The 19,920-nt window shown below is 36.6% G+C and overlaps 1 protein-coding gene across 11 annotated transcripts in view; it reads right to left on the reverse strand.

The window, feature by feature from the left end:
• The window catches only part of TTLL7 (tubulin tyrosine ligase like 7), a 157,730-nt gene that overhangs the window by 90,333 nt on the left and 47,477 nt on the right, over positions 1-19,920 (reverse strand). For all 11 annotated transcript variants that reach the window (XR_010940918.1, XR_010940919.1, XM_067726703.1 and 8 more), the window contains exons 2-5: positions 7,430-7,631; positions 7,094-7,225; positions 2,452-2,573; positions 1,755-1,822 (exon numbers count right to left, since the gene is read on the reverse strand). Coding sequence is in view for 9 of the 11 variants with exons in the window: in XM_067726703.1 (XP_067582804.1) it covers positions 1,755-1,822; positions 2,452-2,573; positions 7,094-7,225; positions 7,430-7,454 (347 nt within the window). In the remaining 2 variants the exon portion in view is untranslated. The remainder of the gene's footprint in view (positions 1-1,754; positions 1,823-2,451; positions 2,574-7,093; positions 7,226-7,429; positions 7,632-19,920) is intronic.

Raw genomic sequence — 19,920 nt, forward strand, 5'->3', positions numbered from 1 at the left:
ACATGTAGTTTTATGGCTACAATGTATGGCCTGACATGTTTGTATTTGCTATAAATCAGGCTGCCTATTTGGTACATAACTTAGGGATACTGATACAATACTAGGTATAAAATGTTTGCTTTTGATTAATCCAAATGCTAATTATTTGGTACCTACTGATTCCCAATAACAATTTAAAAATCCTTAGAAATATTTTAAAATATTACCTATTTAAGAAAATCTGATTGTTTCAAAAAGTCTTCTTTATAAATGTATGCAAGTCTTTTATAGATGAGTAGTTACTGTTTCCAAACGAGATCAGTTAAAACTAAAATGGGGGCTTCCCTGGTGGCGCAGTGGTTGAGAGTCCGCCTGCCGATGCAGGGGACAAGGGTTCGTGCCCTGGTCCGGGAAGATCCCACATGCCGTGGAGCGGCTTGGCCCGTGAGTCATGGTCGCTGAGCCTGAGCGTCCGGAGCCTGTGCTCCGCAACGGGAGACGCCACAACAGTGAGAGGCCCGCACACCGTAAAAAAAAAAAAAAAAAAAAACTAAAATGGGACCATAGTATATAATATGCACAGAAGCAGGGCCTATACTGTAAGACTAGGGTGTGGAATATATAAGCTATCTGGCTTCCACAAAAACTGGAAGGTCATACAGTTACATATTTCAAGTGCTCTTTCAAGAGAACCTGATAAAAAAAGTTACGTTTCCTCTATGAGAAGGAAAATAATCACCAACTACATCTGTCAAATCCAAAATAAGCCAACCAGGTAAATAATCTCAGTACCAAATAGGCTAACACTGATTGCTTTGAAACACACACACACATACACACACACACACACACACACACACACACACACATCTAAAGGAAGCACAATAACAGTGCTAATGTACTTGTTTTTATTTCCAACACCTTTGCATGTATTTATTATATTTTAACAATAATGTGAAATTAGATCAATTTAAAGTTTAATAGAACAATACATTTTAAAACTAACCATGAGGTGTTTATGAATGATACCATTCTTTGTTATATTTAGAAAAAAATCCAAGCATACAATTTATCAATTTTCTTAAAATAAAAAAAAAAAATCTAATCAACAGAAATATAAGCTGCACAAAAATTCCGCAGTATATTCAGTATAACACTTTACCTGTTAACAGTTTTTCCCATGAAAGCAGATTATTACTCTAAATAATGGTCTCTGAGATAAATATGTGTGCATGTATCCCCAGGTAGGAACATATACATGTGTGTATGCGTATATGTGTGTACACAGGCACCTATTACAGTGCCTGGCTCATATTAGATGCTCAATAACCAGTATTCTGAACACATACATACCCACAGGCGGGATATAATGCAACAAATTAGTTCCTGCAAGGTTTAACTGAAAATAATTAAGTATATATTGAATGCCATGTACAGAAAACTTTTTACATTTAAAAGAAAAACTTATGCTGCTAGAGAGACAGCAAGTTGCAGTGAAAAGAACCTTGAAATTCTGGAGACCAGGTTTCTACTCTAGCTCTGCTGTTAGCTATTTGACTTTGTGCAAGATATTCATGTCTCCGACCCTCAATTACCTCCTCTGCAAAGTCAAAGAATAGAACCAGGAAAATTTTAAAACACTCCTAGCTCTAAAATTCTATCTCTTCCAACAAAATATCATTTCAAATCAATATAAATTTGTGAAAGATAGCACTATGACATTCAAAATGTAATTTTTGAACAGGTCTTCTCTACTACAAGAAAATGAAGATTACTTGGTCATATTTCTTGCTAGGAAATCCTTCCTACAGATCTCCCCCATTCCTGGAAAATGGTTGATCCTCTGGAAAATAAAAAGGTCAACATTAATATTTTCATTAACTTAATGAATATATTCATTTATACTATAATAAAGTTACATTCATTCTTTGAGTTTAATTTTTTTTAGTAGAAAACAAAAAACCTGATGAAAATGGACTAATTTGTTGCCTACAGTCAATTTTGTATAACCCTCTACACTAACAGGAAGAACTATTCAAAATCTCAATTGTCTAAAATTCCATGTATTTGGCTTTTTTATTTTTTAATATGTTTGTATTACATTCCAGAAATAAAATAATGAAGCCAAATTACACATAGCTGACATTACAAGGGATATCTGTGTTCAGATCTCTTTATGCAATCTACTCCACATTGTTCATCTTTAAGCATAATGCAAAGCACCAGCGTAGGAAGAGTTTTCCTCTATCAATTCTTCCTTAAAGATGGAAAGAGGTTAAAAGTTAAATTTGAGAGGATGCAGTCTTCAGGCAAAGAGTCAGTATAACTGGACAGCAACAAAACAGGCTATTCAGGTAAATTAGAACTGAAATTTAATATGTCAACTTATTAAGAGCCTTATCTAAAGAAAATTATAATGGAATTCATATAACTTTCCTACTGACCAAAAATTGGTCATGATTAATTTCCCACCTGGTAATTTCGCAGCTCTGCAATCTTCTCCTGCTGAACAGCTGAATCACACCATATAAGGTTACTTGTTTCATCCTCATCTGGCGTTTTCATAAATCCCATTTCATCTATTACTAAACGAACTGCAAGTAAACAGTTAAGTTAAACCAAAATTAAAATACTTCTGAAATACATTCATTATGAAAATATTTTTTGATATATATCAATTTTAGCTCACAGTATTTCACTTGTAAAATTTCCATTAGTTATAGCATAACCTTATCTTTAGCTACAACAATTTAATGCCAAATTATACTCAATAGCAACAGAGAACTGTTTTTAAGTGGCACCCAAAATCCTTAGTTTCAATTTTCTGAGATTTAACAGGTACAAACACTATTAAAGAGTTTAGTGATTATTCATAGCATAGTGAAAATACACACACAGCTGACAACACCTCTACTCAGGAAAATGTACTTATGGCTTTTTCATGACCTTGGATTAGGTACAAAAAGGAAAAGATAAAAATAGCCCCGATCATTAGACCTATCCTATATTTTTCACCTCCCTAGTTCAAATTATTTTTAGCAGTTAAAACCAAGTCAGCTATATTGACACAGGATACAAAATAATGAAGCAGAATTACAGTAGAGATTTGGAAACTCTGGCCCTCCTATCTGCTCCCAACCCTCTAATCCTATGGAAAAAATTTATGCTCAGAGAAAATCTTGTTTTTTAGATTTCACAATCAACACATTGATATCACAATTACACAATTAACATATTGACATTTTTCTTCCAATGAAGTTCAAATTTAGAATAAAGATCAGCAAATACTTAGGATAAATTTAGGTTCCAACAGAATTTGGAGTCTTAATAGAATGGCGTAACAAATTAGCAGCACTTCGATGTTTATTTTTAAACATTTTCTTTTTACTGCCCTATATATGGGGAGATACGGTAAAAAGGGATTAATTGTCTGAATGTACTTGGCTCATGTATGCAACTGATGACCAGACACCTGCTGGTCAAGTCCTAGGGACTCTTGATTTCTTTTAGGCTGAGGAGAAAGAATGGGCTTTTTATGCAATAATGCCTAGAACACAGGCATAATAAAAGAAGAGGACAGTGACTGGAGACGGATGAGGTCAGGGAAGGGATTGTTGAGGTGAAGTTGCTTTTATCCATGAGAAGCTTGATAAAACATGGGATTGTTCTGAAGACCTATGTGACAACATACAGTACAAGAATTTGGGGAAAGGGCTGTTCCTCTCTCTGCTGCAGACCACCATGCAGTGCTGGCGTCCTGAGGGCCCAAGAGCTTCTGTGTCATCTAGAGCTCGTGGGGAGGGCAAGGACCGTAGTGACACAGCCTAGGAGAGTTCTTTCACTGGTTCACAAGCAGAAAACAATGACAAGGCCAGAACCGCAGCTCAGGGGCAGACCCATTTCTGAGTGCATGGAAGTCATTGCCCTGGGCCTCTCAAATAACTGGGAAACCCCTGAGGAGAGAGATGGAACTGGTGGCAGTTATGGACGGAGGGAGTATAATGAGCTACTAAAATGTGGGTATTAATGTACACATGAGCTGGTGAGGCTGGGAACATTCAGGGTACATAATGGTGGAAAAGATCCATTCTTTTTTTAGATTCTCAAAGTCAAATTTGTAAGGTCGGTCATATATAAATCTCTCTTATTATGAAATTCAAAGCTTGGAGAGCTGACAAAGTTGAACTTCAAAGAAAAATACAATGTAGGGTATTAAACTGTCACTATTTTTTTCAGCTAAGCTATTTAATCATATTTTTGTTTGAATTGAAGTTTTAGAAATCAATTGGCATCTTTTTAAGTATACCATCCTCCATTGCATAGAAAAGAACTTCCTTTAACATGTCAGTTTCAAATAGAAGGCCGTTGGCAGCCAAAGCCTAAATCCGTGCTTTTAAATGTTGGTCTTTTAGGAGCTCTCTGTACAAAAAGAAGTGAAGTAATTGCCTCAATATTGAATTTCTACCAAACCAAACTCCCCACTGATAAAATAGAGATAACCACACCAACCATTTTTCTCACATTTCCCCTTGCATAATTAAGTACCCCCTTCTCCAATCTGTCTTGTCCCCATTTAATGAAAATTACCAAAAATACATTCCTCACAAATTTGTCCTACTTTTTTCTTACCTTGACCCATAGAGCTTTCAGAGGCTGTTCAGGAGTTTTAAAAATAGGAATCCATGCAACAACTCTCTGAATTTTAGATACAGAGGACACCTTAATGTTCCTCAATTTAAATTTCAATTCATATTTTATTTAGGCAGTATGATAGAGTAAAAAGAACACTAAATTTGGAAGCAAATTAATTCAAGTTCTACTTTTGCCATCTGTACGATCTTGAGTAAGTTGCTAACTCTCAGTGAGCTTCAGTTTCTTCAACTGTGCTAAGGGGCATTTTAAAAAGTAATAATTAAAATTTCATAATGTATTAATTATAGGACTAGTGTGAGAATGTAGTTCCCCATTCCACAACGTGTCTCCAAGAGGAATTATGGGAGAAATTTCTCTCAAGACTCAGAATTAGAAAAAAATTGCATTTCTCTTGAATAACCAGTATGGTTTTATCTTCTGGGCACTGTGTATTCTATATAGCTGATTATGTTTCGATGATTTGCTTTGCTTGCTAGGAAGCTCAGAGTCAAACCCATGCACATCTCTAACTATACAGGATTTCATGGAATGCAGTTTGTATTCTGATCAGCCACAAGATTCATCCTATTTTACTGTTTTTATTTTTCCTTATTTATTTTCTTATGGCTGTTAGCCACTTCAAATTCACTATTAGAGTGAGGAAAGTCAGGGAAAAGGACAACAAGGGAGTAATGCAGCCTATTTGACAGGGTTACTGGAAGATTAAATGAGGTAATTCATGTGAAAATATTTGGTCCAGGGTTATAAAAGAATTAATATTAAGACTAGTAGTGATCAAAGTATTCTACATGAGGAAACAGGCAACACCAGGAACAAAACACAAGTGTGCTGACTATGGATTAATTATCTTTCTATTATATAATTCAACCTGTCAAAGGAGCAGTAATTAAATTACAAGAAGTAATCTGTTGCATATCACAAGGTTAAATAAGGGAAAGCAAGGTAACACTTTCTCCTGGACACACAGCCAATTGTCTCTTTCCCTCCCCTATACTTAGCTTTGTATTCTCCCAGCAGTCCCTTGTCCAAGTCTCCAAGCCTGATCTAGCCAGGGCTTTTGCTAAACACAACTGAGCAGGCTCAGCAAAGAGGTCTGGAATCAGTGTGAAGAAGGCTAATGCAACTTCAGCCCTTAGAAGTGAGAGGGAACTACAGTCAAAAACACTCTCCTTTAGATCAAGTTGCTTATAAACCCCACCAAGACCTTAACAGCAAACAGGAGGATAAGTTGACACCGCCCATTAGTCACCTTGACAACAGTTACTCTTGTTTTTTCACTCTAGAAAATACGCTACACATAATTCACATCTCACCCTTCCACACTAACTCGCCCAAAGTTTTTTCCTCTGAGGAACACTTGTTGAAATAGAGTATTAGGGGACCTCGATTCCTATGAAATATTCCATTGACCCCTGATGAACTTTGGTGAATTACTGTAAGTGGAAACACGACCCTCAAAGGTTAATAAGAGTAAGAATAATTAACATCCTTGAGATTCACATGGTTTCCTCAACTCTTTTAATGCAAAATTATGTTTTAAAAAGAGGAAGATTTTTTGAGTACTTGTAGTAGTAATGAGTTTCTCAGTGCCGGGCAAAAGTATCTTAATTTAAGGTAATTAATTCTTACCTATTCTCTCCACTGCAGACACTGCTTACAAATAAAAACTAAAATTCTATTAATAAAAGGCAACAGTATCATCAAAATAATTTTTAAAGCATAGACAGAAATATGTTCTTACTCTATTGTCAGGTTCTCATTGTTTAATATAAATCTCAAATTCTGCACTTTTCATTTTACATTTTTAATCTGTTTTTAAAATGATTTACAGGGCTTCCCTGGTGGCGCAGTGGTTGAGAGTCTGCCTGCCAATGCAGGGGACACGGGTTCGTGCCCCAGTCCGGGAGGATCCCACATGCCGCGGAGCGGCTGGGCCCGTGAGCCATGGCTGCTGAGCCTGCGCGTCCGGAGCCTGTGCTCCGCAACAGGAGAGGCCACAACAGTGAGAGGCCCGCGTACAGCAAAAAAAAAAAAAAAAGATTTACAAAATAATGAACGTTAAAGATTAAACATAATTTTAGCCCCAAGTGAAAAATGCATTACAACAATACAATTTTCCTAAGCACTTCTGTATTTAAAGATTAAAGCTAGAACCATTGGTTTCACTGCTCATATTACTTTACACTTGATTTAAAAACTAAGTATTAATCAAAATCATATATATTTAATCCAATCCCATCAATAACTAAAGCTTTTTAGTTTACAGTGATGTTCTATTTGATTACTGACATGTTAAATATCTCATAAAAAAAGAAAATTTTATAGAAGCCATTCAAAAATCCATTACATAGAAGATAATTATCTCTGAGAAGATAATTATCTCTGAATTTCTATGTTGTTTTCAACATCAAATTAGTTTTTCCGACAATTATGAAAATCTCATGATTCTGAGGAGACCTACCAATTTCAAACTTTGTCCCAGCAACATTTGCTGTAATGGTTCCCTTCTTTTTCTTCTTTCTGACTTTCCTTTTCATCGTGCTTTGATAAGGCAATTCTGTATTCAGATCCAGGGGAGAGGGTCCCTGAATAACTTTAAAAGAAATGTAAACCAACCAAACATCACTGAAATAACAAAAAACTCCATACCAGAGAACATAAATGCCCCCCACAAGGTAAAATTATAAATGCTGATTCTTCGAGTCCCCAATTAATTTTTAATTCTTAAAAAAATTAGCAGTGATGATCTATAATACAGCCACATAATAGGTACACATGATTAAATCAAGCTGCTTACCTCTTTCTTGAGGCAAAGATGGCATTCTTGCCTGTGCCGATTAACAACAGCAGTGTGTGCTGCTGTACAAGCTCTTAGGAAACCTGGAAGGCCCGCATTAGTCTAAGTAGGATACGGCTCCAAATCACTGAAAGTTCCTATCATATTATCTTGGTGGAATCCTCAGATTTCAGGACATTGACATTATGAGATAAGAAGGGACCTGCAGTGATTTTAAAACAAAGGCATTAGAAAACAACTTTTATGACATTTTTTTGATATATGCCAATATTCTTCTTTTTAAAAGTCAAGGAGAGATGAAAGTTAATGTAGTTAATCAACAAATATTAATTTATTAAACCTTATGTAAAAATGCCAAGCAATAGTCCCCCGTTTTTAAAAGTGCACAATCTAAAGGAGGAGGTTTTAAGTCATGTATCATATTTGCATACAATAAATAACATGCTTTACACAAACAAGAACAACAATAACAATATTCACTACCATTTGTTGAACATTTACTATCTCAGGTCACTTATACCACTTAAACTTTCAACAAAACTATAAGGTAGAAGCTTTTATCCCCATCTAACAGATAAGTAAATTGAGCTCAGAAAGGACAAATCTTCACAAAGAAAGTAAGTGACAAAGTAGAGATTAAAATAACATCTCTCTGATGTTAAAACCAGTGCCCTTAACCAGGACCCCATACAACCTTCAAACCCAATGCCTGTAACTTAGTTGCAGCCCCGCTTTTAATATGAAACAGTGAAATAAGTGCCAGTGCCAGGGTAGAGATCACATGCTGACAGAATGGAGGAAAAAGAAATTCCTTTTAAGTTGTGTGAGGGGGAGGGGTGACTTCATCAAACAGACCACATTTGAATTACGCCTTTAAAAATGAGAACAATTTTGAAAGGCAGAAAATAGGAGTCATTACCATGATGATCTTATTTGGGCACACGGAGGAACACAATAAACATTTTGTAATGAATGAACTAATTAGTTTGGCTATGCCTCAACATGGCCTATTACACTTCACTTATATTTTCATTGTGTATGTATGAACCTAGGGGTTGTGCCCTGACTATACTATACTGCCCAGTCTATACTATCAACTTTCTAACTTCTCCCTTCATACTTCAAGAATCTTCAAGTTCTTGTAAAATGTCTCTAAACATAATGAAAGTTATAAAACCTATCACAATAAACACAGGTATGGTATCAACACCTTTATCAGGATATTATCAGGTTTATGAGAAGTTCACAAGTATTTAAAACTTCAGCTACATAAAATGTGACTCATATACACCACTCCCAACAGACATTATTAATAATAAGATTCATAATAGATTCAATAAGAAAATATAGAGCTTGATTTGTTCTCAAGTATCATTTCACTAGAATAATTCTCTAGAGTAATTCAATATCAAAACCAGGGCACTATTATTTATTACAGACCAACTGTGGGCAGGCACTATGTTAAGAATCTAAACTATTTTACCTCATTAACAAACTTGGAACTTAGGTATCATTTCCCCCAGTTTTCCAGACTTGGAAACTAAGGTTAAATAAGTTAAGTAAATCAAGGTAATACAGCTTATAAATAGAAAATCTGGGCTTTGAACCCAATTTTGTCTGATTATCTGTTCTATTCACTGAGCCCCACTAGTTTCAGACAGCGTGCTAATATGCTACATAGATGTACAAGAAGTTTGTGACCCTACTGCAGTCCATACTGCAAGATATGGGTGTATCTGGGAATTCACGATACTTCAAACCCAACAGTGAAATCACAGTAAACATCCCTAACCTGACAACAGTTCCCAATTCCAAGCTGGAAATAGACTAGATCATTTTTCAGAATAAAAGAAAGGAGTAGTCTATGGTTCAGTTTGGTTTCCTTCTGGAAGGTCTGATACCTCAGGGAGGTAACTATTTGAGTTTACAAGTCCTTGTGCAACACCTTGTTACTGGAATAAACAAAGATCCTCTTACGGTAATGGAGTACTTATTACATTGAAAGTAGGTGACAAAGTAAGCAAGAGCTTGAGAACAATGTTTGCCTAACTATACTAACAATAAATTAATAATTGTTATAGGCTGTAAAAACAGATTTATTAGTTTCTGACTTACATAATGAGCCTAATAACTTTGATTTGTATAGAGCTCAAAACAAGAACTGTTATCCCTTCCCCCACCCACACAGAATTTAAAGGCCTTAAAATTATTCTCTCCATAGATTATGCTTAATTCCATTTATGGTTTGGTGATTAACAATAAAAGTGCTCTAACAAACTCCAGGACCTCATTCTGCCATCCAATTCTAACCATTTCACTTTATTCTAAACAAGAGATTTGAGATGACAGATTGATCACACCACTCAGGTGAACCATGGTTACCTACTTTCCGAAAGCAGAAAGCATGTTTTGGTTACCTCCCAAATAAGCCAAGTTTCGCTGCAAAGTAAAATCACCTGAGGCACTTTTGAAAATCCTGGTACCCAGGCCACATCCCAGACCCAGGTGGGGTTTAAGCATCAGCATTTTTAAAACTCTCCAAATGATCCTAGTGTACAGCCAAGGTTGACAACCTCTGCTGTAAGCACATAACTGCACTAAAGCAAATAATAGTTAATTACAACATACACATATCAAATTATAATAAAAAAGTAAAACAAAGATGAAAACTCTTATAACTGAATGAAAAGGGTCAAATAGGTAGAAGTCATCTATAAAAATCCTCATATCTAGTTCAAGTAAACAAATTAGAAGAAAAAAGAATTAGATCAGCAGAAATTGATTTCTAAGACAATTTTATTTTGCAAGTAAAGAAGCCATCTCCAAAAGGAATCAATTTACTAAAATGTCAAGCAAATAGTATCCTTAAATGTAGAACTTCAAGTGCTACCATGCAAAACAACAGCTGCATAAGACTGAAACAACAAAAATTCTAATATATTCGTGATGGAGTACCCTTTCTTCCCAGTTCTTCCTGCTGAATTTCTACCCATCACTTAAAATCCAAATAAATTTCCACTTTTTCCTTAAAGCTTCCTCTGATCATGTCTGAAGAAATTCATTTCTCCCTCTTCTGGCCTATCCTAGAGACCATTATTTGTACCCCTATCATATCACCAATCACAAACCAAGAAACTAAGCTCTGTGAAAACAGTGGTTTTCTTCTATCTTGTTTACTCTTCCACTCCCAGAGCCTAGAATAGTACCTAACTCAGTGCTCAATGAGTGCTTGTTCATGAATTTTAAAAAATCAATCAACTAACGACACCTGGGAGTAAGAAGAGGCGGTTATGGAGCTCTGAGAAGCAAAACACATGTATATAGTACTTTCACATTTTTAAGTGAAAACAGCAAAGTACATAAAAGTTTACATTTGTGTAAAATGATAGGTGAATACATGGATATATGCACAGAGCAGTGGTGGCCTTTTGTAGCTGGGGGCAGAGCTAAGGGAGGCTAACTTTCATGTATACCCTTCAGTGACCCAAGCATGTATCACCTATTCAAAAAGTTAAATATATGTGATAAAAGTTTGTGTCAACATTATCATGTGGACAACAAAACCCATCAAATTGTGTATTTCATTTAGATGAAAATAATTTAATCTAGATGAAAGTATAATATGGTAGAAAGAGCACTGAACAAGAAGTCAATTAGAACTCTTACCCTTTACTCTGCCATTTACCAAATAGATGACTTAATTTCTTAATATGCGAAAGGAAGGAATTGATTCTTTCCAGCCCTAAAGTCTAAAATGTCAACCAATGAGGATAGCATTGTTGATATTTCAGATGACAACAAGATGAAGGCAAAACTACTTTTGTGTAAAAAAACTAGGAAACTCAGACCTTCTCCAACAATTCCCCCAAACCCATGCCCTGGTGAATGGTATATGGGCTCTTTGTATGTACTGAAATTTTAGCTTACCAAAGATTACTAAAATAATCTAACAAAAAGTCATGGGAACCAAAATTAGAGCTAAATTGAAAATATGTATAATAACATTAAATAGAAATGTAATAAAAGCTGGTTTTCTGGTGATGAGAGAAAGGAGAAGGGACCCAAATAAACCAGTACCTACTGTATACTAAGCACTTTCACATAACTTTATGTGTATTTAGTCCATACAAAGCATTTTTTATTCTAATTTTACATATGGTAAAATTTAGAGTCCGTGGATAAGTAACTTGCCCAAAGTCACACCTTAATAGGTGACAATGAAGTGATTTCTCTCTAAAGCCCATATTCTTTCCCACTTTTTGTGCTACCTTCAAAACTCAGTCTTTAAACATGACATATTAACAATTTCACAAAGAAGCTTAATTCTGCTTGACTGGAACTATTTTAAAAGCTAGGGAATGAAAGTAAGGAATCAAAGTGTAGTTTAAAATGTGGTTGAGATCACAAAGTTGCATCAGCTTTAGTTTTTCTTCTTGGAACACCTAGGCAGCTAGCAGGATCCAGATCATCTTCCCGGGTTTCTCCTTCATGAATGTACTGCAATTCAACAAGTATTGTTATATATCAGGTACTGTTCTCAGTAAACAAAATAGATAAAAATTTTCTTTCTCTGTGGTGCTTGCATTCTAGTTGTGGAGAGACAAACAATAACAGTAAACTACAGAAATTTTCTTAGGTCACTCTTCCAAGGCAATAGATATAAAAGCAAAAATAAACAAATGGGACCTAATGAAACTTACAAGCTTTTGCACAGCAAAGGAAGCCATAAACAAAATGAAAAGACAACCTACAGACTGGGAGAAAATATTTGCAAATGATGTGACTGACAAGGGCCTAACTTCAAAAATATACAAACAGCTCCTACAATTTAATAACAAAAAACCCAGTTGAAAAATGGGCAGAAGACCTAAATAGACATTTCTCCAAAGAAGACACATGGATGGCCAATAGGCACACAAAAAAGATGCTCATCGTTGCTAATTATTAGAGAAATGCAAATCAAACCAACAAGGTACCACATCACACCAGTCAAAATGGCCATCATTAAAAAGTCTACAAATAATAAATGCTGGAGAGGGTGTGAAGGGAACCCCCCTATGCTGTTGGTGGGAATGTACATTTGTGCAGCCACTATGGAAAACAGTACAGAGGTTCCTCAAAAAAGTAAAAATAGAATTGCCATATGATCCAGTAATCCACTCCTGGGCATATACCCAGACAAACTATAATTAGAAAAGATACATGCACCCCTATGGTCATAGCAGCACTATTTACAATAGCCAAGACATGGAAGCAACCTAAATGTCCATCAACAGATGAATGGCTAAAGAAGATGTGGTATATATTCAATGTAATATTACTCAGCCATTAAAATGAATGAAATAATGCCATTTGCAGCAACATGAATGGACCTAGAGATTATCATACTAAGCAACGTAAGTCAGAAAGAGAAAGACAAATACCATATGATATCACATACGTGGAATCTAAAATACGACACAAATGAACATGTGTACAAAAACAAGAACAGACTCACAGACATAGAGAACATATTTGTGGTTGCCAGGGTGTTGGGAGGGGGCAAAGAATTGGGAGTTTGGGATTAGCAGATGAAAACTATTATATATAGGATGGATAAACAACGTCCTACTTCATAGCATAGGGAACTATATTCAATATCCTGTGATAAACCATAATGGAAAAGAATATGAAAAAGAATATATATGTATAACTGAGTCATTTTGTTTTACAGTAGAAATTAAAACAACACTGTAAATCAACTATATATGTCAATAAAATTATTGACATAAATTTTAAAAATAAGTAAATAAACTAAAGAATATGCTAAGTTCTATGGGGAAAAAAAAAACAGAGCTACTAGTTAGGATGTCAGTAGTGTGGGGGGGAAAGGGTGAAAGTTTGCAATTTTAAGTACTGTATCCAGACAGGCCTCACTGGGGATGATATACTAAGGAGGACAATGATTTGTAATCACAAGTGGAGTTGATAAAAATATTATGCAGGGGCTTCCCAGGGCGTAGTGGTTAAGAATCTGCCTGCCAATGCAGGGGACATGGGTTCGAGCCCTGGTCCAGGAAGATCCCACATGCACCACAACTGCTGAGCCTGCGCTCTAGAGCCCGCGAGCCACAACTACTGAATTCTGAGCGCCTAGAGCCCATGCTCTGCAACAAAAGAAGCCACCACAATGAGAAGCCCGCACACCACAACGAAGAGTAGCCCCTGCTCGCCACAACTAGAGAGAGCCCGCGAGCAGCAACAAAGACACAACTCAGCCATAAATAAATAAATAAATATTTTTTAAAAATATTATGCATATGTGAGCATATGGGCATGTAAGCATGTGTGGATGTGAACATGTACAATAGGGGGGAAATGGGGAAACCTACTACCTTCTGGGTACTGAACAATCTTTCAGCCCTTCAACATGATTCTTCCTAAATCCTAGTTTTCCTACTTCATTTTCTACATTGATTTTCATATTTCTATTTTCACACTGGCAAGGAGTAGAACAGATATGTTTCACAACGTATGTAGATTTGTATACTTTTGATAGTGTATCACTTTTCTGAAGGAGGGAGGCACTAGAAAGATCCCAACCACTCCCTCCACCTTGTGTCCCCTATACCGACACTAGACTGTGACACACTCCTGAGGACTCTCTTTGGTTCTTGGGCTCCTAGCAAAAACTGTGTAGTTTTTGGCATCTACCTCACTCTCACCCCACTTCTATACTTTCAGTTTTCAAAACCCATCAAAAAATCTATATTAGTCAGTACAAGCTATATAATGCTGCAATAATAAACAACCCCCAAATCTTAGCAGCTTGAAACAACTAAGGTCTATTTCTTGATCATGTTACATCTCAACCATGGCAGGGGTGCTCCACATATCACAGTCACACAGAAACCCAAGCTGTCAGAACAGTCATCATCCTAACAATAACCAGTCACTGTGCCAGAGGGAAAGAAAGTTTTGGAGGATCTTTTCCCAGCAGCTAATGACACACACAATTTCCGCTCACAATTCAATGGCCTCAAGCAGTCACATGACCCTGGCCAACAAGAGTTAGGAAGTGCAATCATATCAAATGACTAGCAGGAAAAAAAGCCAGTAAATAACACTAAGAACCATCACAGACTCAGACCTTGATTACTGCTTACATGAACCTAGTTTCTAGTTCTCCGTGACTCCACTTTATAGTGTTCTCCCTTGCCTGGAAGAAAAATTGCTGAGATCTGTATTGGGTCCACTCTACCTCTCAGCTTTACGCAGTAGATAGTTAAATTTCTCTATCCTGAGCTGCTATGGAATGAAATAAAGATGGTGAAGAAGAGGAAGAAGACAAGGAGGAAGAGGAGGATGGGGTTGACACAGTCATTTATGTAAAACATACTATGTGCCAGGCACTCTTTTAGGTTTCTACATATAAAACTCTGATCTTCCCAACCCTAAATGGTATCCTGTTATTATTATCCCCACAGACGGTTGTTTAAAGAAAAGAGGTATAATGAACAATGATATTAAAACACAAATAAAATTTTTAAGTGATAACAATTTTGCAAATTTGCCCCAAGATAATTCTCTCTGGATGTCAAACTGTTATCAACTGATGAAAGATGTTTCGACTACTACTTCAAGAAAAATGAAAAATAATAAATATAACAAAAATTATATCCATTTAACTTGGTGGGGAAAACACTCGCCTTACACATAATGTATTATTTGCAGAGAGGTTATTGCAAGTAGCAGTCAGGAATCTATTATTTCATGAAAATCATCAAAATAAGGCAGTTGGTTTTTTAGGTAAAATAGTAATATTTCCAAACATCAGGTCATAAATACAATTTTGTCCATTGTTGTGTTTTAAAACATCATTAAATGTCAGCAGTTGGTCCTCAAACCAAATTTGATGTTATTTTTATTTTCCAAGAAATGATGCATTTTCTTACATGAAAATAAGATAATGAAAGTAAATGAATCATGTGCTACTTTTTAAACGTTAAAATTTGAAGTGTTTCTTATTTGTTTTACATATGATTAGGATCATATTTAATGTGAGCCTTAGACCACCAACTTCAATTTTAATGTGCATACTAATCACCTGGGTATGTTGTTAAAGTTCAGATTCTGATTCATTAGGTCTGGGGTGAGGCCTGAGAGTCTGCATTTCTAACAAGTTCCCAGCTCTGTTGGTCTATAGACCACACTTAGAGTAGCAAGGCTCTAGACAACCACAATGCTTAATATTATGCTGATAGAATTTTTTTAACTTAAAGCCTTTCTTTATAATATGTAAAAATTATGAAATTATAAACTGATTTTTTAATTTTTTTAATTTATTTATTCTATTTATTTATTTTTGGCTGCATTGGGTCTTTGTTGCTGCGCGTGGGCTTTCTCTAGTTGCAGCGAGAGGTGGCTACTCTTGGTTGCGGTGCGTATGCTTCTTATTGCAGTGGCTTCTCTTGTTGCAGAGCACGGGGTCTAGGCACCTGGGCTCAGTAGTTGTGGCTCACAGGCTCTAGAGCGCAGGCTCAGTAGTTGTGGTGCATGGGCTTAATTGCTCCGCAGCATGTGGGATCTGCCCAGACCAGCGATCGAACCCATGTCCCCTGCATTAGCAGGTGGATTCTTAACCACTGTGCCACCGGGGAAGGCCTAAAATTATTTTTAAATTCATGTAGTTATGTGAAGTTATGTATTAATATTAAATGGGTCCATGAGTCAAAAAAATTAAAATAAAATTTAAAAGGTTGGGAAATGTTGACCTAGAACAGTGATTCTCAAAAGTACGGTCCTAGGAACAGCAGTATCACCTGCAAACGTATGAGAAATGCATATTCTCAGACCCAACCTGAGATCTTCTGAATCAGAAATCTGGGGGTGAGGCCCACCAGTTGACAAGCTCTCCAGGTGATTCTGATGTAGGCTAAAGTTTGATAACCACTGTACTAGAGGGCCAAGCACCAGTGACATGCAAACCCCAAGAAAGTAAGGGACACCACTACTGGAGCCTACTCTCTCCTCACGGGTCTTTTGAAGCAAAGCCATATGACTTAGAAATCACCTGGCCAAGCAACAAGTAGTGGAGAAAGCACATGTCACACAGGGCTTTGAGCAGCTGCAAAGGAAGGCATTTGCTACAAAGGATCTCATTTACTACTGCAGACAGCCCTGCTAAGTGAGGTGAGGTTTTGCTAATTTAGAAAGACAATTTATACCCCTTGCTTGAGCCCAAGGCAGTTGCCAGTGCTGACCAACAAAGACATTCATTTTAAAGATAAGCAATCTACCAAAAATAATTATTTGAAGATTAACAGCAACCACAAAGATCAATTATATACCCTCTACTCCCAAGTTGGTCCAGGAGCGTGGGAGCTTGATCTGAAAAGGTCATGGATAGCAGTAAAATGGTGGGAGAGGGGATAAAATGATCAACAGGACAGTGCACACATTGTGGTACACTCATACAGTGAAAGTACTATACACGAGTGAAACTAAATGAACTAGAACTACATGATGAATCTCACAAGCAATGCATATCAAAAAAGTTGAGGAATATACACGGCAGTACATTATTTACATGAAGTTTAAAATTATTAAAACAATAATATATGATAAACATTGAGATATACATATAGATCTCTTAGAAATTAATGCATATGAAATAAAAGTGTAAAGAACTACATGGGGATGATAAACACCCCATGATACCTCTTGAGAGGAAGGGAGAGCATGTAATAGCCAGTCCTGTTTTACAGAAAGTGAGCAGCTATGCTCCTATACATGCCAAAGATGTAACCCTTAATGTAAAGAATGAATATACCCTTATCATTCTAGCCTTTTGAAAGAATAGGGAGAAATGAAATAGCCAAAATACTTTTGTTTGAACCACTATATGTCTCCTTGGAAGTATTCTGTTTTAAGTCACACTGTTGAAAATGTAGGTCCAATTCTGACTCACTAGCAATATGGTGGAGTCACTGAAGGATTTAAAGAGGAGTAACATAATCCAAATTTCTTTTTTATAGATTACACCAGCAGTTATTGTGGGGGCTGGATGGGAGAGGGGCAGGAGTGAACAGAGAGTCTCAAGAGTTGCACAAGTCCAGGAGAGAGATGGTAAGAGTTCGATCATGGATACAAGCAACAGACACAGGGAGAAAGAACACGTTAACTACGGAAGAACAGCAGAACTTGGTGATCAAGAAGGAAAAAGTAATCTTGGATGACTTACAGATCTCTGCCTTAGGAGAACTGGGTAGAAGACAGCACCATTCAACAAGAGAAAGCAGAAAGAAAAGGCATTTTGAGGGATAAGATGATTTCAGTTTTATATTTGCAGAAAAGGATAGATGGAAAAAAAAAGACAATAAGACAATGGAATTAGTGATGACTGAAGATAAGGAAAACCTCCACTTTTAAAAATAAAATGCTTTTGGTTAAACACAGAAAGGTCCTTTCCAAAGCATAAATGCTCTTATCTCTGTGCTCTCTGCCAAGAAATGGCAACAGATTTTCAAAATGCCCAGCTGCCTGACTGGTGAACAAATGACATCACCCAAACAACTGTCACAGTGATACTGCTTTGCCACCACTCATTGTGTGTACAAATTAAAAGGGTTTTTAGAGAAGCTACTTACTCCCTGAACACAGAAACTTTTGTCTCCCTATCCCAGACTGGGTATATTCTCAAAAGCTAGATCCGTAGTGTTTTCCAGACCTTAAAAAAAACCATTTGATCAACCACTTGTAAAGACCCAATAGGAAGCCAAGTGTGACATTACATAAGAATAAACAGAAGAACTATTTATTCATTCTAGCAACAATTAATATTTACCTTGAGCAACAGTAGCTCCCATGAATGTACTGCTTATTTATATTTCAAATTGCCTTAGACTGTTTAGCATTTGTTCAATGTTTATAATTAAATTACAGCACCCATACAAAATTCCACTAAGCTCTGTGGAATTCCTTGTCTTTGGAATTTAGTGTAGTATGACATGAAAAAATAGGGATTGATAAATAAGTAATGATAACAAAGCATAGCTTGAAGGCATTTTTTTCCTTATTAATAGATGTATTTCCAGTACTTAGGATAATGAAAAATACGCAACCCATGCTTGACTCCACAAAGACCTCTCTCTTGTTCTAAGCTATAGAATTGGAGTTAAAGGTTCCTTGGACCCAACTTTCCATGATTTTCAGGCACCTAGATCACAAGTTGAAAGAGAGGGACTGAGGGAAGCGGAAAATTTCTAAAGTATCTAGTTCTCTGTACTCTGCCAGAAAATGCACAATAGATATCAAAATGCGCAGCTGGTGAACAAATGACATCACCCGAAAGGTCATCTGATGCCAGCATTTATAGTGTTCAATGTCCAAAACTTAACGCTTTAACTTCTGCTGAAAACCTGGCACTCCTCTTATGTTCCTTATCTTAGGCAAAGGCATCACTACAGCCAAGTATTCAAGAGACAGATAAGTCAGAATCATCTTTAACTCTTTTTTTGACTTCCTTGTTTGATACTCATTCAATGAACACCCTGTTACTAATTTTAGGGTATATATTAGTTCCATTATTCATCTTACCATCTACCTCTAAAATGTGTTTTAAGTCGTAAATGTATAAAATGCATTGGGTTGTTAAACCTCAGATGGCATCCATATCAGTTAATGAGTTAACACATGTAGAAAGACCACTAGCTATCTACCTAATAGCCTTTCACTAGTTCTTCCTTACTAACAAAACACCTATTGAGTTATTATTAGAGGTGGCATTGTACCGATCTAAATAAGCACATTTCCCAGACATCCTTACAGGTATACATGGCCATGTGACCAAGTTCTGGCCAGTGAGGTGCAAGTAGAAGTTGTTGAGCAGGACTTTCCAGTAAAAGGGAGGTAGACAATTGATGGACACTCATTTATTTGCTTTCTTCCTTCCATCCTGGAATGCAAATGTGATTGCAGGAGCTGCAGCAATTCAAAGGGGCGTTGGTTTTGTCATGGAAATGCTAATTCAGTCTTGGACTGCCTACCTGGGGTGGGGGGGCCTCCATCTTGTTAAGCCATGGTTATTTTAAGTTTCTGTCATCATCAGCTAGATGTGCCTTCTAATGGACATGCTACTCCAATAGAAATTATGAGTTTTGTTTCTGAAAAAGATAAACCAAATGCAAAGTCACTGGCACAAGTGACTTTAGGCATTTATCGTTTTTGCCACAGCTTACATTTACCCATTTTCTGTGAACAGTGATCTGAATCTCCTGTGAAGAACTACTCCGCCTGCTTTCATTCCCTGTGCCTTCATGGGGTTGATGCCAATCCCAGCCCCAAGGCTAGGCAAATGACTCAGATCTAAAGTGATTGTGGAAGTCCATTCCCTTGACCATGGAACTGGTTCAGAGAGGAACACTGGATCCAACTAAGACCAGCAAGAATCAAGTCTAGAACTCGCCTTCAGACTCTTAAAGAATATAGGTTCTCTTCTGAGCTGGATTTGA

This window comes from Pseudorca crassidens, chromosome 2 (assembly GCF_039906515.1).
Source record: "Pseudorca crassidens isolate mPseCra1 chromosome 2, mPseCra1.hap1, whole genome shotgun sequence".
Classification (NCBI taxonomy): domain Eukaryota; kingdom Metazoa; phylum Chordata; class Mammalia; order Artiodactyla; family Delphinidae; genus Pseudorca; species Pseudorca crassidens.